The sequence below is a fragment of the Hordeum vulgare genome, chromosome 3H (genome assembly GCF_904849725.1).
Source record: "Hordeum vulgare subsp. vulgare chromosome 3H, MorexV3_pseudomolecules_assembly, whole genome shotgun sequence".
NCBI classification, from domain to species: domain Eukaryota; kingdom Viridiplantae; phylum Streptophyta; class Magnoliopsida; order Poales; family Poaceae; genus Hordeum; species Hordeum vulgare.
This window is the reverse complement of record NC_058520.1, coordinates 24,029,475-24,048,352: the sequence shown is the minus strand read 5'-3', so window position 1 is coordinate 24,048,352 and position 18,878 is coordinate 24,029,475. Positions and strand designations below refer to the sequence as shown.

Sequence of the window (18,878 nt, the reverse complement as noted above, 5' to 3'; positions counted from 1 at the left end):
GACTAACTCCTTAGTCACATTGCTTGCAAGCTTCTTGTGATGTTGTATTACCGAGTGGGCTTAGAGATACCTCTCCGTCATACGAAGTGACAAATCCGAGTCTCGATCCACGCCAACCCAACAGGCACCCTCGGAGATACCTATAGAGCACCTTTATAGTCACCCAGTTACGTTGCGATGTTTGATACACACAAGGCATTCCTCCGGTGTGTAGGAGTTATATGATCTCATGGTCATAGGAACAAATACTTGACATGCACAAAACAATAGCAATAAACTGACACGATCACATACTACGTTCATAGTTTGAGTCTTGTCTATTACATCATTCTCCTAATGATGTGATCCCGTTATCAAATGACAACTCATGTCTATGGCCACAAAACCTTGACCATATTTGATCAACGAGCTTGTCCTATAGAGGCTCACTAGGGACAGTGAGCTGTCCATGTATCCACACATGTATTTAAGTTTTGAGTCAATATAATTCTAGCATGGATAATAAACGATTATCATGAACAAGGAAACATAATAATAACCACTTTCGTATTGCCTCTAGGGCATATTTCCAACATTGGGAGGGGCAAGAGGCCTGGCGGGATCTAGGAAGGGGCGGGCGGCGCGGCGACGGTTTGGGAAGGTGTGGGCGGCACGTGGATGGGGATGGTAGGCATGGTGGCAAACTAGGGATGGGCGTGCGGTGCGGCGGCGGCCTTGGGAGGAGAGGGAAGCATGGCGACGGCCTCAACGGTGAAATGGGGGAAGAAGGTGGACATGGGAGGTTGGGTTCTCTCGTGGGTGGGAGGCGTGAGAATAAAGTTGATAAGGAAGCAGTTTTTTTAATTGTTTCTTTGCAGTTCGGTTAGGGCAACTAGACAACTCGGTAATGATGTCAGAATAGGTCTTAAGGAATGGTGTCAAAACAGACACATTATATATATATATATATATATGTGTGTGTGTGTGTGTGTGTGTGTGTGTGTGTGTGCGCGCGTGTGCGCGCGCGCGAGCGCGCGCATGCGTGCGTGCGTGCGTGTGTGTGTAAAGCAAATTCATCAATCAGGATGTCGAATGAGTTATTCTTTACCTGGGCAATAACATTATAAAATTTTCATAAATACAGTATAATCCTTTCATAAATACAGTATAATTTTCATAACAATTATATCAGCAAATTTGATATAGAAACAATCCTTTCATAAATACATTACATTTGCAATAGAAACAATTATAATTTTATTGATTAACTATGTAAAATTTTAGCATAAGAAAACAAACATATAGGTCATGAGACAAGGAAATTGACGTTTCATGCATATATATGGAACTGACTATTCTTCATTCAGGGTGAGGAATAGTTAATTTTCATCGTCCTCTATTATAACATCAATGCACCATAATTTTTGTCTTATGTCATACATGATAAGGGACCGTAAGAAAATATAAAATCACCATAAAAAAATTATATCACGTGAAATTACAAACATAAATACGTAGCATAAAATATACATAAAGTGTGTCTTATTTTCTTATATCAAATTTTCCTGCTGGAATGAATATAAATGCAACTTTTTGTATTTCAAATATAATTTATTTATGAAACAATCAAAACATTAGCTCGGATGAAGAATAACTTGTTATGCATCTTGGGCGATAAATAGCTAGACTTTATATATATATATATATATATATATATATATATATATATATATATATATATATATATATATATATATATATATATATATATGGTCGCGCTATTCCTCACCCTGGGTGAGGAATAGTTATTCTTCACTCCCTCTATTTTCACATTAATACATCATAATTTTACGTTTCTTAAATTTTAATCTTATCTCATACGTAAAAAAAGACCGTAAAAAAATATATAGTCACCGTAAAAAATATTTTATGTCACGTAAAATTACAAACATAAAAACATAGTGTAAATTATACATAAAATGCGATTTTTCTGGTCTCATGATCTATATTTTTGTTTTATTATGTCAAATTTTTCGTATTTAAGCAATATAATTTTTCTTATGATTACCTAGGTGGAGAATAACTTATTTTGTACCTTGGGTGACGAATAGACTATCTATATATATATATATATATATATATATATATATATATATATATATATATATATATATATATATATATATATATATATATATATATACATATATACATACATATATATACATATATACATATACATATATATATATATGTATGTATATACATATATATATATGGTATATAATGCAGCCGAGCCGATGCAACATGACGTAGTTGTCCTGTATGTTTGTGAAATCACCAATTAAGTAGTATTTTTTGCAATATCACTCCCATTTTTTCAGGTTATGACAAGTGACGTAATTCATTTACCGCAACCAGTATTTTTATTGCTTGTTCATAGATTATTTATTAAAACGTTTTATCTCTTCAATTTATCCCTCCAATCGTGCATTCATATCTCAAATCGTTCTCATTGTTCGAAACCTCGAATAAAGATCTTTAAAACTAGATCTTATGCTGATACATTTTTATGAACTTTTTTTCCAGAAAGAAACCAAAAAGAGACCATGTTTTTTCACTTTCCAAAGATGCACAACTGTGCCTCTCACGGAGGCAACTCCGTCCCTCCACGAGAAGTAAATATGGGTCTCTCGTGGAAAAAATAAAAAATAAAACATGTTTTTCCTTTTTTTGAGAGGCACAGTCGTAGATTTGCACCTCCATGATAAATAAGTTTATGCCTCTGACGAAAGAGAATACTAGTCTTTTCCTTTTTATGAGAGGAACGGAAGTGCCTATCGTGTAAGGAAATTTGTGCCTCTCCCTGAAGAAAAAAAATGTTTTTTTGCTTTTCTAAGAGGCATGACTGTGGCTCTCGTGAAAAAATACATACCTCTACAAGAAGTAAATTTATGTCTTTCCCGGAAGAAAAACTTGCGTGCTTTTTTTCTTTCTTTTCCGAGAGACACAAATTCCACGCCTTCACAAGAGGTAAATCTATGCCTCTCACGAAAAAAAAAACCTTGTTTTTTTCTACCAAGAAGCACAAATGTGTCTTTCGTGGAAGCAAATTCATGTCTTCACAAGAAGGAAAGTCATGCATCTCACAAAAGACAAAAATCATATTTATCATGCAAAACAAATATCAAAAATATTTTCTCCCAAAACCTAAGGAAAACGGAGGGAAGATCAAAAAGACAAAAAAAATATGAATTTGTTTTTTTAAATAAATTAAAAATTAAAAATAACGTTATACATATGACATGTGACGACGGCTCAGATCGCTCCAGCGCCAAATAAGGCTTTCCCAAGTCCCAACTCATCAAAAGTACTCCCTCTATATCACAATATTTGTTGTTGGGAAGAACTAGTTTAGTTCTCCCAACAACAAATATTATGAAACAGAGGGAGTAGTCGTTGCGGCAGCTGAACTTGCTCGAAAAAGAAGAAGAAAAACTGAGAGACCTGAATCACAAACAGCTCAAATTCTCTATTTTAATTCTAGCTTGATTGTTGAGAAGGGGACAAAAATATGCCAAAAAGAAATCCTAACAGGACAAGAGCGGGACAGATAGCATCTCACCTTGTCCCTGGCATCGGCATCTAGTAAGCTTGGCCAGAATTTTTTATTCATCCGATCACATACAAATAATCTTAAGAAATGCTGTTCTGGTGCTACAAGTAGCAGCGTTCGACACTATCAATGCCTGCGACTCATACTAAGCCAGAGATAGTCTGACTGCTTGCAACTCTTCGCACACATCGACACACACCCACAGTTGAGTAAATAGCGTGTGTTTGCGCCTACGCGCGGGAGTGAAAGAGAGATGGACACGGGCACGGTTATGTGGGCGATTCAGGAGTACGCGACCACCTTGGTGGCCATGGCCTTGGTGTTACTACTGGTCGCGTACCTGTACGAGCCTTACTGGAAGGTGCGGCATGTGCCGGGGCCCCTGCCGCTGCCACTCATCGGCCACCTCCACCTTCTCGCCATGCATGGCCCAGACGTCTTTTCCGTGCTTGCCAAAAAGCACGGCCCTATCTTCAGGTGACCCACTTATTACTGTTTGAACACAAAGAAAAGTTCCAAACTCAGACCGTTCTCTATTAGATGAGCAATGCTACACTTACGTACGAGTCTACTAAGTCTTCCGTGATTGTGTAGTTGTCAAACTGTGATTGGAGAAGGGGGAGGAAGGGGCCCACACCCCTGAAAATCAGGGGGCAGAGAGTTAGTTAGTTTGAAAATTTACGTAACACGTTCGTAACTTTTAGTAGATGTAGGATTTTCGCTATTAGATTATGTATGGGCTACATGTAGATATGAAGTATAATGCTTTTGATTCGGTTTGCGCGCGTGTAGGTTTCACATGGGAAGACAGCCGCTGATCATGGTCGCAGATGCTGAGCTCTGCAAGGAAGTAGGCATCAAGAAATTTAAGAGCATGAGTAACAGGAGTATGCCTTCGCCCATCACCAACTCCCCGATCCATCAAAAAGGCCTCATGTTCACGAGGTAACTACTGATCCTATGTAAAATATTTGATTAAATCTGAGATTGAGCGCTCTCTATCTTTGGATGAGGAGTTGTTCTTTATTATTATATCTTAAAATGTTGGCAAGGGAAGTGATATAATAGTTGCATGTTAATCTTATTTGCAAAAAAAAATAACTTGTCCCCCCAATCCCCCCCCCCCCACACACACCCACACCCACCCACCCCCCACCCTCGCACCAAATGTCTCGTGTTCATGGCAATGATGCAGAGGCTGGGGCTAATCGTTCTTTCTACAATAAATAAAACTGATGCTTTCTTGACTATGTCTTTTATTTGGCCTGCTTCTGGGTTGGACGAGGGCGTTGATGCTCAAGCTGTTGCATGGTGTGTTCGGAGTCTACTAGCTGTTTTTTGAGCATCGTGTATCTTTTGCCATTTTGTTGTTATTGACGTTTATCTCTGTTGTACGTCGGGCTGTATTGTGTCGTGTTGTGTGGTCTTGTTACTTGTTAGGTGTGAGAGCGTCGTTAATTTAGCGGCAGGATTGTTTTTCTCTAAAATGGAAACTCTTTCACCAAGCTTTTCCTATATCTTCATGTTCATACGAGCCATAGTTTTCAGATGATCTATACACCGATCACTCAAGTAACATTAACCAGCGAAAAGTAATATTTTTCAGCAAGACGCTTTAGACTTTTTCCGTGGTTTTTCTGGTTAGTGGCAGGATGTTAGATGCTTTAGTCGATGTTGGCTTCTTGAACCTGATTGTTCGTTGCTTCATCAATAAAGTGAAGCAGGGGGAGACTCCTTTCTTTTTTTACAAAAATAACCAAAAAAACCAAGAAAACATTTTTCTTCCTGCAAGTTTGAGAAAGTCCTCCCCCCTCCCCCCCCCCCCCCCCCCCCACAAGAAAAAAATGAGATATTTGTATCTTTACTTTTAGATATTTGGTTACCAGAGATGATTGTAATCTTCTTCATGACTTTTTCAGAGTTCAGTATAAAATATGGCATATAGTAACACGCGGTACAAGTTTTGTATTTTTTTCGTCTGTCACCAAAGCACGAAGTGTCGGACTCAGAATCTGTACTTCGTGCCACACAAATTTCACACTTTTTCCTATTATATTAGTCATGGATAGAGAATCTTTATCCAATGCTTCTAATATCATTGGACATGAATAGTGCTATGCTACGTCCCTCAACCTAGCGAACACGGGTTCATGAAAATTTGTTTTGCCTTTATACTGAAGGAAAGACGTTGTACTAAATTGAACTTTACTACTTTTGGTATAATGCGATCTTCTTGGGCATCACTAAGCAACGCGAATAAAGGCATGTAGAGATACTGGCAACCAAGTAGATATTTTTGTGGTTTAAATTGCACATTCCATCTATACAATTATGAAATCTGTTCATGATTATATTTCTGCGCAACATACCTTTTCATGACCGCATGGACGATTTTAAAGAGTTTATTGATGTCATTATGTCTCGCGGTGTTTTTTCTTTCTAAAGCGCGATGGGTTATTGTGGGGTGGGGGGTTCTTGAGCTATTGGGCTAGAGAAGTGTGTTTTGTTTTGTCCTGTTACAACGTAAATCAATCTAAAACATTTATTAAAAAAATCAATCTAAAACATTTATTAAAAAAAAATCAATCCAAAAAATTATGTGTTGTGCGCAGGAATACGAGGTGGTCGGCCATGCGAAACATCCTCACCTCCATCTACCAACCATCCCACCTCGCCGGCCTCATCCCTACCATGGAGTCATACATCGAACGCGCGGTTACGGACCTGAGCGACGGACAAGAGGTTACCTTCTCCAAGTTCGCGCTGACCCTCTTCACCGACCTCATCGCCAAGGCAGCGTTCGGTGCGGATCTTGGTCTGTCAGGAAAGCCGGCGTCCACCGTCAAAGATCGGATCGACAGTGCCGCGACGCCTAAAGTACCAGCGGAGTTCGTCAAAATGCACCTGCAAGCGACCACATCACTCAAGATGGACCTGACGGGGTCACTGTCGACTGTCGTTGGGTCGCTCGTCCCATTCCTGCATCAACCGTTCCGACAAGTGCTCATGCGGCTACCAGGCACGGCCGACCGGGAGATCGATGATGTGAACCACGAGCTAAGCAGACAGATGGATATCATCGTGGCCAACTTGATGGCGGCGAGGACGCGCGATCCAGCATCGCAGCAGCACAAGGACTTCCTGTCTGTTGTCTTTGCGGCGAGGGAGCGGGGCGGCGCTGCTGTACAGGAGCTGCTCACGCCGGACTACATGAGCGCGCTGACTTATGAGCACCTCCTTGCTGGATCCGCGACGACGTCATTCACCTTGTCCACAGTGGTCTACCTCGTCGCCAAGCACCCAGAGGTGGAGGAGAAGCTGCTCGCAGAACTCGACGCCTTTGGCCCCCTCGACCATGTGCCCACCGCGGACGATCTGAAGACCAAGTTCCCTTACCTCGATCAGGCACGCACTCTTGTCCTTTATTTTGAATGAAAAACAAGCACTATTCATGCTTGAATTTGGCAACAAAACAAAAGGTTCATTGTGTACATCTTTTATATCTACATACGTGTCATGAAATGCAGGTACTACAGGAATCGATGAGGTTCTACATGGTATCGCCATTGGTGGCAAGGGAAACCTCAGAGACGGTGGAGATCGGTGGCTATGTCCTTCCGAAGGTATACATATTTCTACATATATACGTGTGTGCTTGCATATAAACATACAACTTGTTTGCTTTTAGGCTGGTCATAGTGAGAGTAACTAAGGTAGTATCATGTACTTGAGACTAGCAAATATGCTGATGTGGCAGATAATTAAAGAAGACAGAGAGGGTTAGAGTAACATAGGTAGATACCGTAACATGTTAAATGCTATACTACTATGTGTCATGCATGTCAACAAATAAGGTCATCTATGATACTATTACTTTATGATACTATGTACTATGAAGGTACTATCATACAATAGTATCATATGCGTGATACTACTATATGATACTCCCCACTATAGCCAGCCTTAACTTCTGTATTGAATCCAACGAGAACAAGTCATTATTAACACATGGGAAGCACACATGGGACACCGTCCCAAAGAGAACAAGTCATACAATTTTTTGGTTTTTTCTATATTTTCTATTTCACAATTCAGCTAGACACCCGGGAGACCGTTTTCTTAATCAACACAGACATCCAAAAATTTCAACATTTACCTGGTTCTAGAACGTGTTGCACCACTAAGCTCATAACCTTCATTGCGCATGATTATCAGTATGGATGCATAAAAGTGATGTAATCGTCACAAAGACCCCTTTTCACCTCACCCGCATCGCCCGTCCCGAGACAACACCGAGAAACCCTAGCCTCCGCTCACGCCGTTGCCGCCGAAGGACCCACTCGCGAAGCCACGCACTGCCCAGGGATGGCTGCAGCGGTTCGGATCCGCCCTCCCGTGGCACTGGCGTTGCATCCCACCTCCCTTCCCTGAGATCCGGCCCACTTACTTCTCGCGGCGGTTAGTAAATCTTGAATTTTCACACTGAAGATAGTCCCCGTTCTCAAAATAATGCCTTTAACAAGGTCATTGTCAAACAACACCAATTAAGGCAGACCTTGGATTTTCATTCTGAGAGGTAAGACCTTTAACCGCACCTATGCTGTCACCCTGGCCCACTTACCTACGCCATGGCCTTCATTTACGTCCCTCTTTGAGCACAGGGGGAACCCTTGGTTCAATTCATTGTATCGGATGGAAACATCGTCATGGCGTCATTCTCCTTCTTGGAGGCTCCACCTTGTTCCCTCGTAGTGTCCCCGTGGTGGCTCGAGTGATGTTGGCTATCATGGTGGATTCGGTCTACCCCTCTACTTCATGGCTTGTTGGAATTAGTTGTGGTGCATTCCCTATTTAGGCGGAGCATCCCCTTTCTCTCTACTCAGTGCATCACGTCCATGGCATCTGGCGGTCTTGTTCTAATTCATTCTATCAATGAAATGATACACAAGTTTTGAGTATTTGCGAAAAAAGAACAATCACAGAAAATATGGTAAAAGAAGAAAAATTAAAATGCAAAACCAAAATGATGTTGACTCTCTCGAGACAGGATTTAGCCCCTCCTTGTAATTAAAGCAACATCAAAATAAAGTATACGGCCGAATGATACAAAATGCTGAGATAGCCCTCTTACAAAGCCGATCTTGAGATACACGGTACACGTAGAACGCACATGACTACGCTACCAGCAACAAGCACTGAACAAACTAAACACCCCCACGCCACGACCTAGCATGCCTAGGCTCCACAGGAATGCCCACAAGAAGGAGAATGACGCAAAGCGGCGCCACTACTAGGTCCACACCGAACATAGGTATTCACTTGGAGTTGTGACACGAAGAGAAGAACCACAACAACATCTTCAAGAAGAGCGAGCCACCCACGGGTGTCACCATCATCGGCGCAAAGGCACATAGCTCTTGCTCTGTAACTCAATTGTGCCATCATGAGGCCGCTAGGAGGAGCAAACCTATGTCAGATCCCCAGACCCATACCAGTGTGTGTCTCATCTAAAAGAGAGGGCGCATCCGACCTACCCGCCACAACACCTCATATTGCTCACACACCCCAGGAGGAGAGCCACCACCACTAGAATGATGCCGACGGATGAGCAACCATGCGGACCGCCATCCAGGGCTGCCTCGGCATCCCAGTCGTGGGCTACCATGGATCGCGCACATCACACCACACCACACGCAACCACGATAGGATGACCGAAGGGATTTCATCTACTCCTAGCCCGACACCAGTCCCCAAGTTTGGGTTGGCGCCTCCACCATACGAGGCATCCACACCTACGTCCCCAACCAAAATATGATGGACTAGCGGTGTAACCGCGAAGGGAGCATGAGCACCACCCACGAGCACGAGCTTTGCTACACTTACGTAAATTTACTACGAAAACTTACGTACATGCTGATGTGGGTTGTTGAATTGGCCGGTGCGCCCCTCCACCCTGAAAATCAGGGGGAGTGGTTAGGATTAAGAAAAGAGATATTACTTTTACGTAATATTAAGTAGCAATTTACGTAGCTGTAGCATTTTTGCACGAGCACACCTACCCAAAGAACATGCTCCAAACCACCTCGATCCCTCCTACCCAAAGAACATGCTCCAAACCACCTCGGGCCCCAATCTGGCCCTCCCAAGCACAAACCCTAGATCTAGGCTATCGTCATCGAGCTTGCAGCCGACACCTGGCCCCTACACCATGCGCCGCCGACTACGATCCAGGAGAGGGAGAGGCGCAACCACCACCGAACGTTGCCTGCCAGAGTACCACATCCACAACCGCACCATCGGAACCCCAAAAGCTCGCCACGACAATCACCATCGCTGACAACCACCACTACAAGCATGCAGTAGCTGTCACAAACCCTTGTCGAACACAGCGCTGCTAGCGTCAAGTCGAGACCAGGCCTAGTCGTACCTAACCAGCGGACGGCAGGGGCGCAAGCACCAGGGGAGTCGAGTAGAAAACGCCCGAACCCCGCCTCAATGAGTGACGGGTGCAACCCCAACCACATCCGAAGGGAGAGTCTCCGTGTCCTCGCACCAGCTCGACCTAACCAACGACCCATGCGCTGCACCGATGCCCGGAATAACGCCCTGCTACCGCCGGCTGGGCTTTGCCCATCAGCTCGCCTAGGCGGCGACAAGGAGAGGAGTGGGGAAAGGAAGGTGAGACCATGGACCAACGATCCACCGTTTTTCTTACATAGCAATGTACAAAGTGCGTCCTTACCGGGAAGGTGAAAGCATGAGATAACGGCGGAGTGAATTTCAGGGCCGGACAGAGCTTAACTATTTATTTTGCAAAGGCTTCCCTATAATTAACGTTTCAATCCCATTGCTATATGTATGCAGGGCACATGGGTGTGGCTAGCATTGGGCGTGCTTGCCAAGGACCCCATCAACTTCCCTGAGCCAGAGTTGTTTCGCCCAGAGCGATTTGATCCCGCTGGCGACGAGGAGAAACGGCGGCACCCGTATGCGTTCCTTCCCTTCGGCATAGGTCCTAGGGCTTGCATTGGCCAGAAGTTCTCCATTCAAGAGATAAAACTCGCCATGGTCCATTTGTACCGCCACTACGTGTTTCGTCACTCTCCTACCATGGAGTCACCTCTGGAGTTCCAGTATGGGATCGTGGTTAACTTCAAACATGGAGTAAAACTTCAGGTCATCAAGAGGCGCAAGGATTAGATGGTTCTGTGATGAATATGTGTTTCCTCCATTACATCTTTCTCGTGAACTCATATTGTGGCATCTATCATATTTTGAACGTATTGTGAATACAAACATATAAGTGTATTGTTGAAGTTCCCTGGCCTCTCTCATATATATACAACCCGTTTATTCTATGAACATTTTCACAGTATTATTCTGTAAACAATATAGAACTACAATACATAGACTCCCGAAGTGGGTTGCTTAAAAAAAAGGCATGTGTGTTTTGGTACTGTTTCTTATCCTACTTTTTAACCGCTTGTCAGAATAAAGCCTGTGATATACCGTTGGAAACAAATGCATTAGGATAAACTTTTTTTGTGTGGAACACTTTTTGATATATTCCTCTTGATTTAAGAGTTGTTTCAAAAATGATAAGCCACCTATCAAGTGGCAGCGAATGTATTTTCATGTAATTACTGAAAACGCTTGATGGAGCGGTGTAAATGGTAAGTTATTGGAAATGTCGACGGGAGGAACCTTTTCATGTAGAATCGTCCAAAGGAGGCTTGTGATACATTATAGCAAAGCTATGGAATAGGCGTGGCTTTTTTTTATGTAGAATAATTTTTAATATTACGTATTACTAGTGGAAAACGGGCCTTTGGCCTGGACCCTTTAGTCCCGGCCTCCCTCTGGGCCGGGACTAAAGGCCCGGCCACGTCGCCCCAAATCGCAATGCCGCCCACGAGGCTTTGATTCCGACCCGTAAGGAGCCTTTAGTCCCGGTTTGTGTCTCAAACCGGGACTAAAGGGCTACGCGGTGTGCAGCCCGCATGTGCGCCACCTTTAGTCCCGGTTTGTGTCTCAAACCGGGACTAAAGTCATGTGCCTATATATATTGGCCACAGCCCCCCTCTCCCCTCTTCCTTGCATTTTTCTTGGATGGAAGAGTGTGGGTGTGTGCTAGCTCTCCATTTTTCTTGGATGCACTAGAGGTGTTTGTTGAAATGTGTGTTAGAGTGACGCCGCTTCAGTTCACCGAACACAACTACGATATGAGATGCCCGAGCCACGCTTAAACCTCTTCCTCTTTATTTCTACTTATTCTAAAAGGTTAGCAACTATATTTCCTCGTTTAGACCGTGCGGTACTAATTTTTAGGATCGTGATTGTATTTGATATAGTGTCGTATAACGCAGATGAGCCATCCATGGATGGACGATGATCGACGCACAGCCGCTTACAGAGAAGGCATGCATTCCTTTCGAGATGCAGCCGATGCGAACAAGCATGGTGGTGGCTATATGTTTTGTCCATGTGTTTAATGTCGGAATGAGAAGGATTACACTTCCTCAAGAGTCATTCAGAGCCACCTGCTTTGGTCCGGTTTTATGATGGAAGACGACGATGAAGAAGAAGAGAACGATGATGAAAACTACCGATCTATGTTCCCTGAGTATGCTGATACCGCAATGAAAGACAATGAAGAAGAAGATCAGGATGAAGAACGGGAACCAGATGAGCCCGCTGATGATCTTGGCCGGGTCATTTATGATGCACGGCGAGGTTGCGACACAGAAAAGGAGAGGTTGCAGTTCGAGCAGATGTTATAGGACCACAACAAATTGTTGTACCCAACTTGTAAAGATGGCCAGAAGAAGCTGGGTAGCACACTGGAATTGCTGAAGGGGAAGGCAGAGACCGGTGTGACTGACTCGTCATTCGAAAAGTTGTTGGTACTGATGAAGAAGATGCTTCCAAGAAAGAACGAATTACCTGCCAGCACGTACGAAGCAAAGAAGCTTGTCTGCCCTCTAGGATTAGACGTGCAGAAGATACATGCATGCCCTAATGACTGCATCCTCTACCGCGGTGAGAAGTACGAGAATATGGATAAATGCCCGGTATGCACTGCGTTGCGGTATAAGATCAGAAAAGATGACCCTGGTGATATTGAGGGTGAGCCACCCAGGAAGAGGGTTCCTGCCAAGGTGATGTGGTATGCTCCTATAATACCACGGTTGAAACGTCTGTTCAGAAATAAAGATCATGCGAAGTTGTTGCAATGGCACATGGAAGATCGTATGAAAGACGATAAGTTGAGGCACACCGCTGATGGTCGGCAGTGGAGAAAAATCGAGAGAGAGTTCCCGAGATTTGCAGCTGACGCAAGGAACTTATGGTTTGGTCTCAGTACATATGGCATGTATCTACAACCTTCCTCCTTGGTTGTGCATGAAGCGGAAGTTCATTATGATGCCAGTGCTTATCCAAGGTCCAAAGCAACCCGGCAACGATATTGATGTGTACCTAAGGCCATTAGTTGATGAACTTTTACAGCTGTGGGCCGAACCAGGTGTACGTGTGTGGGACGAGCAGAAACAAGAGGAATTTGACCTTCGAGCGTTGCTTTTCGTAACCATCAATGATTGGCCTGCTCTTAGTAACATTTCAGGACAGTCAAATAAGGGATACAATGCATGCACGAACTGTTTGGATCAGACAGAAAGTATATATCTGGACAAATGTAGGAAGAATGTGTACCCGTACAATCGTCGTTTTCTTTCGCCCAAGCATCCCTTAAAGAAAAAAGGCAAGCATTTCAATGGCAAGGCAGAACCCCGGGGGAAGCCTGTCATCCGTACTGGTGCTGAAGTATTTGATATGGTCAAAGATTTAAAAGTAATCTTTGGAGAGGGTCCTGGCAGCCAACCTGTTCCTAACGGCCCTGATAAGCGCGTACCCATTTGGAAGAAGAAATCTATATTTTGGGAGCTACCCTACTGGGAAGTCCATGAGGTCCGCTCGGTAATCGACGTGATGCACCCGACGAAGAATCTCTGCATGAATATTTTAGGCTTCCTGGGCTTGTATGGGAAGTCAAAAGATACACCGAAAGCACGGGAGGACCAGGAACTTCATAAAGGAAGAGATGCATGCATTGAGGGCAGTTTCAAGGGCGTGCCAGCTACGCTCTTACTAAGGAAGAGAAGGAAATCTTCTTTGAAGTCCTTTTCAGTATCAAGGTCCCGACTGGCTTCTCGTCGAATATAAAGGGAATCGTAAATATGAAAGACAAAAAATTCCAAAACCTAAAGTCTCATGACTGCCACGTGCTTATGACGCAATTGCTTCCGGTTGCATTGAGGGGAATTCTACCGGAAAATGTTCGTCTGGCAATTGTGAAGGTATGTGCATTCCTCAATGCAATTTCTCAAAAGGTAATCGATCGAGAAAGTCTATCAGGGTTACAGATTGATGTGGTCCAATGTCTGGTCAGCTTTGAGTTGTTGTTCCCGCCATCCTTCTTCAATATAATGACACACCTCCTAGTTCACCTATTCGAAGAGATTAGAATTCTCGGTCCTGTGTTTCTAAAAAATATGTTCCCCTTCGAGAGGTTCATGGGAGTCTTAAAGAAATATGTTTGTAACCGTGCTAGGCCAGAAGGAAGCATCTGCAAGGGCTATGGAATAGAGGAGGTCATTGAGTTTTGTGTGGACTTTCTTCCTGACCTTAAGCCGATTGGTGTTCTTGAATCTCGGTATGAGGGTAGGCTGACAGGAAAAGGCACACTAGGAAGGAAAGCAAAAGTATGTATGGACGGGCATTGTTTCTCTCAAGCACAATACACAGTTCTACCCAATTCCACCATGGTGGCTCCGTATATCCTGAGACACGAGAATATTCTACGCTCCAAAAACCCGGGGAAGGCTGACTTTTGGATTAAAGGGGAACACGAGAGGACTGTCGGCAGTTGGTTGCAGACACATCTCATTAATGACGACACCGTTGGAGATGAGCTGTACTGTTTGGCCAGGCCACCATCTTCGACTATATGTACTTTCCAAGGGTATGAGATAAATGGGAATACATTTTACACGGTTGCCCAAGATAAAAAGAGCACCAACCAAAATAGTGGTGTCCGCTTTGATGCAACAGACGAGAATGGGCATTGTTTGGAAACATATTACGGGTACATAGAGGAGATATGGGAACTTGACTATGGACCTACTTTTAAGATCCCTTTGTTTCGGTGCAAATGGGTGAAGCTGACAGGAGGCGATGTAGTTGTAGACCAAAAGTACGGCATGACAACAGTGGATCTCAACAATCATGCATACATGGACGAACCATTTGTCCTAGCCAATGATGTCGCTCAGGTTTTCTATGTGAAGGACATTTCTACAAAAACGAGAAAAAGAAATCAGCAAAAGAAGATATCGTCCGATGAGCCAAAACGCCACATAGTTCTTTCAGGGAAAAGAAACATCGTGGGAGTAGATGACAAGACAGACATGTCAGTAGATTATAATAAGTTTCATGAAATTCCGCCCTTCAAAGTGAAAACTGACCCAAGCATCCTACTGAATGATGAAGATTCTCCATGGCTACGGCCCAGAAGAAAACAGAAATAATAGATAGGAATATTGGTGCAATAATGTAATAATGTATTAAACCTTTTATGTAATGCATGTATGTAATGTACTAAACCTTTTATTTTTGAATTATTTATTCAATTTCAAACACTTTTCATTTTCATAGTTTTGTCAAATTCTCAAACTTCGAGAGAGATTGTCCGTTTTGTACACGAAGTGCATCCAGTTTTTGTCGTAGCCCTCTCAACTTTTTAACACATGCTATGTGGGTGAAATGATGATAGCATGCCAACTTTCAATATTTTTAGAGTTCATTTGTAGTGCTTTTCAATTTTAGGGTCAACTAGCCCAAAAAAACAAAAGTAAATGCACGAAAAATACCAAATTAAGTCAGAAATTGTTGAAAATTTGTGATGTGCCTTTGAATGGTGCATTTTAAACACACAAAAAGTATGGAGTTCAAATAAGTTCAAAAAATGAAATCCCTTTGTAATAGATGAGTTCTCGTTCGAAACCCTCATACTTCGAGAGAGATTGTCTGTTTTGTACACGAAGTGCATCCAGTTTTTGTCGTAACCCTCTCCACTTTTTAGCACATGCTATGTGGGTGAAATGATGATACCATGCCAACTTTCAACATTTTCAGAGTTCATTTGTAGTGTTTTTCAATTTTAGGGTCAACTAGCTCAAAAAAATAAGTAAATGCACGAAAAATACCAAATGAAGTCAGAAATTGTTGAAATTTTGTGATGTGCCTTTGAATGGTGCATTTTGAACACACAAAAAGTATGGAGTTTAAATAAGTTCAAAAAAATGAAATCCCTTTGTAAGAGATGAGTTCTTATTCGAAACCCTCATACTTCAAGAGAGATTGTCCGTTTTGTACACGAAGTGCATCCAGTTTTAGTCGTAGCCCTCTCAACTTTTTAACACATGCTATGTGGTTGAAATGATGATAGCATGACAACTTTCAACATTTTCAGAGTTCATTTGTAGTGCTTTTCAATTTTAGGGTCAACTAGCTCAAAAAAAAAAGTAAATGCACGAAATATATGAAATGAAGTCAGAAATTGTTGAAATTTTGTGATGTGCCTTTGAATGGTGCATTTTGAACACACAAAAAGTATGGAGGTCAAATAAGTTCAAAAAAAGGAAATCCCTTTGTAAGAGATGAGTTCTCGTTCGAAACCCTCATACTTCGAGAGAGATTGTCTGTTTTGTACACGAAGTACATCCAGTTTTTGTCGTAGTCCTCTCAACTTTTTAACACTTGCTATGTGGGTGAAATGATGATATCATGCCAACTTTCAACATTTTCAGAGTTCATTTGTAGTGCTTTTCAATTTTAGGGTCAACTAGCTCAAAAAAATAAGTAAATGCACGAAATATACCAAATGAAGTCAGAAATTGTTGAAATTTTGTGATGTCCCTTTGAATGGTGCATTTTGAACACACAAAAAGTATGGAGTTTAAATAAGTTCAAAAAATGAAATCCCTTTTATAAGAGATGAGTTCTCGTTCGAAACCCTGATACTTCGAGAGAGATTGTTCGTTTTGTACACGAAGTGCATCCAGTTTTTGTTGTAGCCCTCTCAACTTTTTAACACATGCTATGTGGGTGAAATGATGATAGCATGCCAACTTTCAACATTTTCAGAGTTCATTTGTAGTGCTTTTCAATTTTAGGGTCAACTAGCTCAAAAAAAATAAGTAAATGTACGAAATATACCAAATGAAGTCAGAAATTGTTGAAATTTTGTGATGTGCCTTTGAATGGTGCATTTTAAACACTTTTCATTATCATAGTTTTGTCAAATTCTCAAATATGCAAAAAGAATTTTAATAAACATAGTTTTTAATTGAAAAAAACAAAATAGTTAATAGTTTGGATAGTCAAAATAATTAATTTTAAAAATAGAAAATAGTTTTGAATTATTTATTCAATTTCATACACTTTTCATTTTCATAGTTTTGTCAAATTCTCAAATATGCAAAAAGAATTTTAATAAACAAAGAATTATAAAAAATAAAATAAATAAACCAAAGAACAAAACAAAAATAATGGAAAAAAATTGAAACTATGTGAGAATTTATAGAGAAAATTCAACCTATATTCAAAGTGACCTCACTTTGAATTCAGGTTGAATTTTCTCCATAATTTCAAATATAGTTTCAATTTTTAAATTTACAGTTTGTTTAGGCCCGTAAACCTGTTTTAGAGAGGAGCTCGACACGGTTGCGACAACGGGGCTTATAAACCAGTGGCGGCTCCTCTCGACAAGCGAGGTGGGACTAAACTTTGGAATGCCGCCAGCCCAAGCCTTTAGTCCCGGTTCGTGGCACGACCCGGGACTAAAGACCACCTTTAGTCCTGGGTAGAGCCACGACCCGGGACTAAAGCCCCTAGCCTGCCGCCTGCCGAAAAGGGGTCTTTAGCCCCGGGTCGTGGCTAGGCCCGGGACTAAAGGGGTCTTTAGTCCCGGCTCGATCCCCGACCCGGGACTAAAGGCCCGTGCTTCCCGCCTTTTGGTCTGCCGCAAAAGGGTCTTTAGTCTCGGGTCGTGGCTCCACCCGGGACTAAAGGGTGTCTTTAGTCCCGGTTCAAGCCCCGAACCGGGACTAAAGATCCTACTATATATACTGCGCCGACGAAAATCCAACTCCAAACACCCCATTTCGTTCTCTTCTTCCTCTCCTGCCCGGCGCGGCACCGGACGAACACTCGACGCCGCCAGACTGCCCGTCGTCGCCGTCGCCCTGCCGTCCTCCTTGCCGGCGCCGGACCCCTCCCCTCCCACTCCGGTAAGCCCCCCGCCCCCTCCTCCCCATGCCGAACACGAAGGACTAGCCGCCGGCGCCCGCCGGCAGGGATGCCACCGTCGCCGTCGTGCCGGTGAGGAGGAGAAGTAGAAGAAGAGGAGGAGGAGAAGTAGAAGAAGAGGAGGAGGAGTAGAAGAAGAGGAGAAGAAAAGGAAGAAGAAGAGGAGGAGAAGAAAAGAAGAAAAAGATTAATTCCTATTGTCAATAGGTTTGTGCTAGATTATTAGGGTTTGTGCTAGATTATTAGGAGGAGTAGAAGAAGAGGAGAAGAAAAGGAAGAAGAAGAGGAGGAGAAGAAAAGAAAAAAAAGATTAATTCCTATTGTCATTATTTTTTTGTCATTTAATTCCTATTGTTATTAGGTTTGTGCTAGATTATTAGGGTTAGTAATATTTAGATTTAGGTTAGGGTTACAAGAAGAAGAAAGATGAACAAAAATAAGAAAATAAGATTAGGAAAAAGGAAAATAAGAAGAGGAGGAGAAGAAAAGAAGAAAAAGGATAATAAGAAGAGGAGGAGAGGAGAAGAAGAGGAAAAATAGAAGAAGAAGAGAAGTTGAAGAAAAATAGGAGAAGAAGAAGCGGAGAAGAAAATAAGAAAGAAGAAGAAGAAGAAGAAGAATAAGAAGAAGAAGAAGAAGAAGAAGACATTTCTACGTATATAGATGCTTAATTAGTGTTTTTTAGATTATTGCTTAATTTTGCTATTGTATATGCTTAAGTGTTATTTGTAGAATATTTGGTGAATTTAGGGTTAGGTAGGTTAGTGTTAAATAGGTTATTTGTGTTATTTTTGTGTTATTTAAATTTGTGTTATTAGGGTTAGGTAGTTAGTGTTAATTAATAGGTTATTGTCAATATATAGTTGAACTAGTTGATTTAATAAAACTTTTGTCAATATATAGTTGAACTAGTTGA

The 18,878-nt window shown here is 42.2% G+C and overlaps 1 protein-coding gene across 1 annotated transcript; it reads left to right on the top strand.

The window, feature by feature from the left end:
* The first annotated feature begins 3,716 nt into the window (after positions 1 to 3,716).
* LOC123439361 (cytochrome P450 711A1) lies at positions 3,717 to 11,011 on the top strand. Its single transcript, XM_045116086.1, has 5 exons — positions 3,717 to 4,072; positions 4,388 to 4,540; positions 6,208 to 7,000; positions 7,123 to 7,218; positions 10,460 to 11,011. Exons 1-5 carry the CDS (start codon positions 3,849 to 3,851, stop codon positions 10,793 to 10,795), a joined length of 1,602 nt encoding a protein of 533 aa, XP_044972021.1. The 5' UTR covers positions 3,717 to 3,848; the 3' UTR covers positions 10,796 to 11,011.
* Positions 11,012 to 18,878: the final 7,867 nt, after the last annotated feature.

Bases quoted from the DNA above. Each gene is read 5' to 3' on its own strand.
- LOC123439361 (XM_045116086.1), top strand. From the start codon at position 3,849: ATGGACACGGGCACGGTTATGTGGGCGATTCAGGAGTACGCGACCACC. The intron at 4,073-4,387 runs GTGACCCACTTA...GCGCGCGTGTAG, and splicing joins AAGCACGGCCCTATCTTCAG to GTTTCACATGGGAAGACAGC. The intron at 7,001-7,122 runs GCACGCACTCTT...CATGAAATGCAG, and splicing joins AGTTCCCTTACCTCGATCAG to GTACTACAGGAATCGATGAG.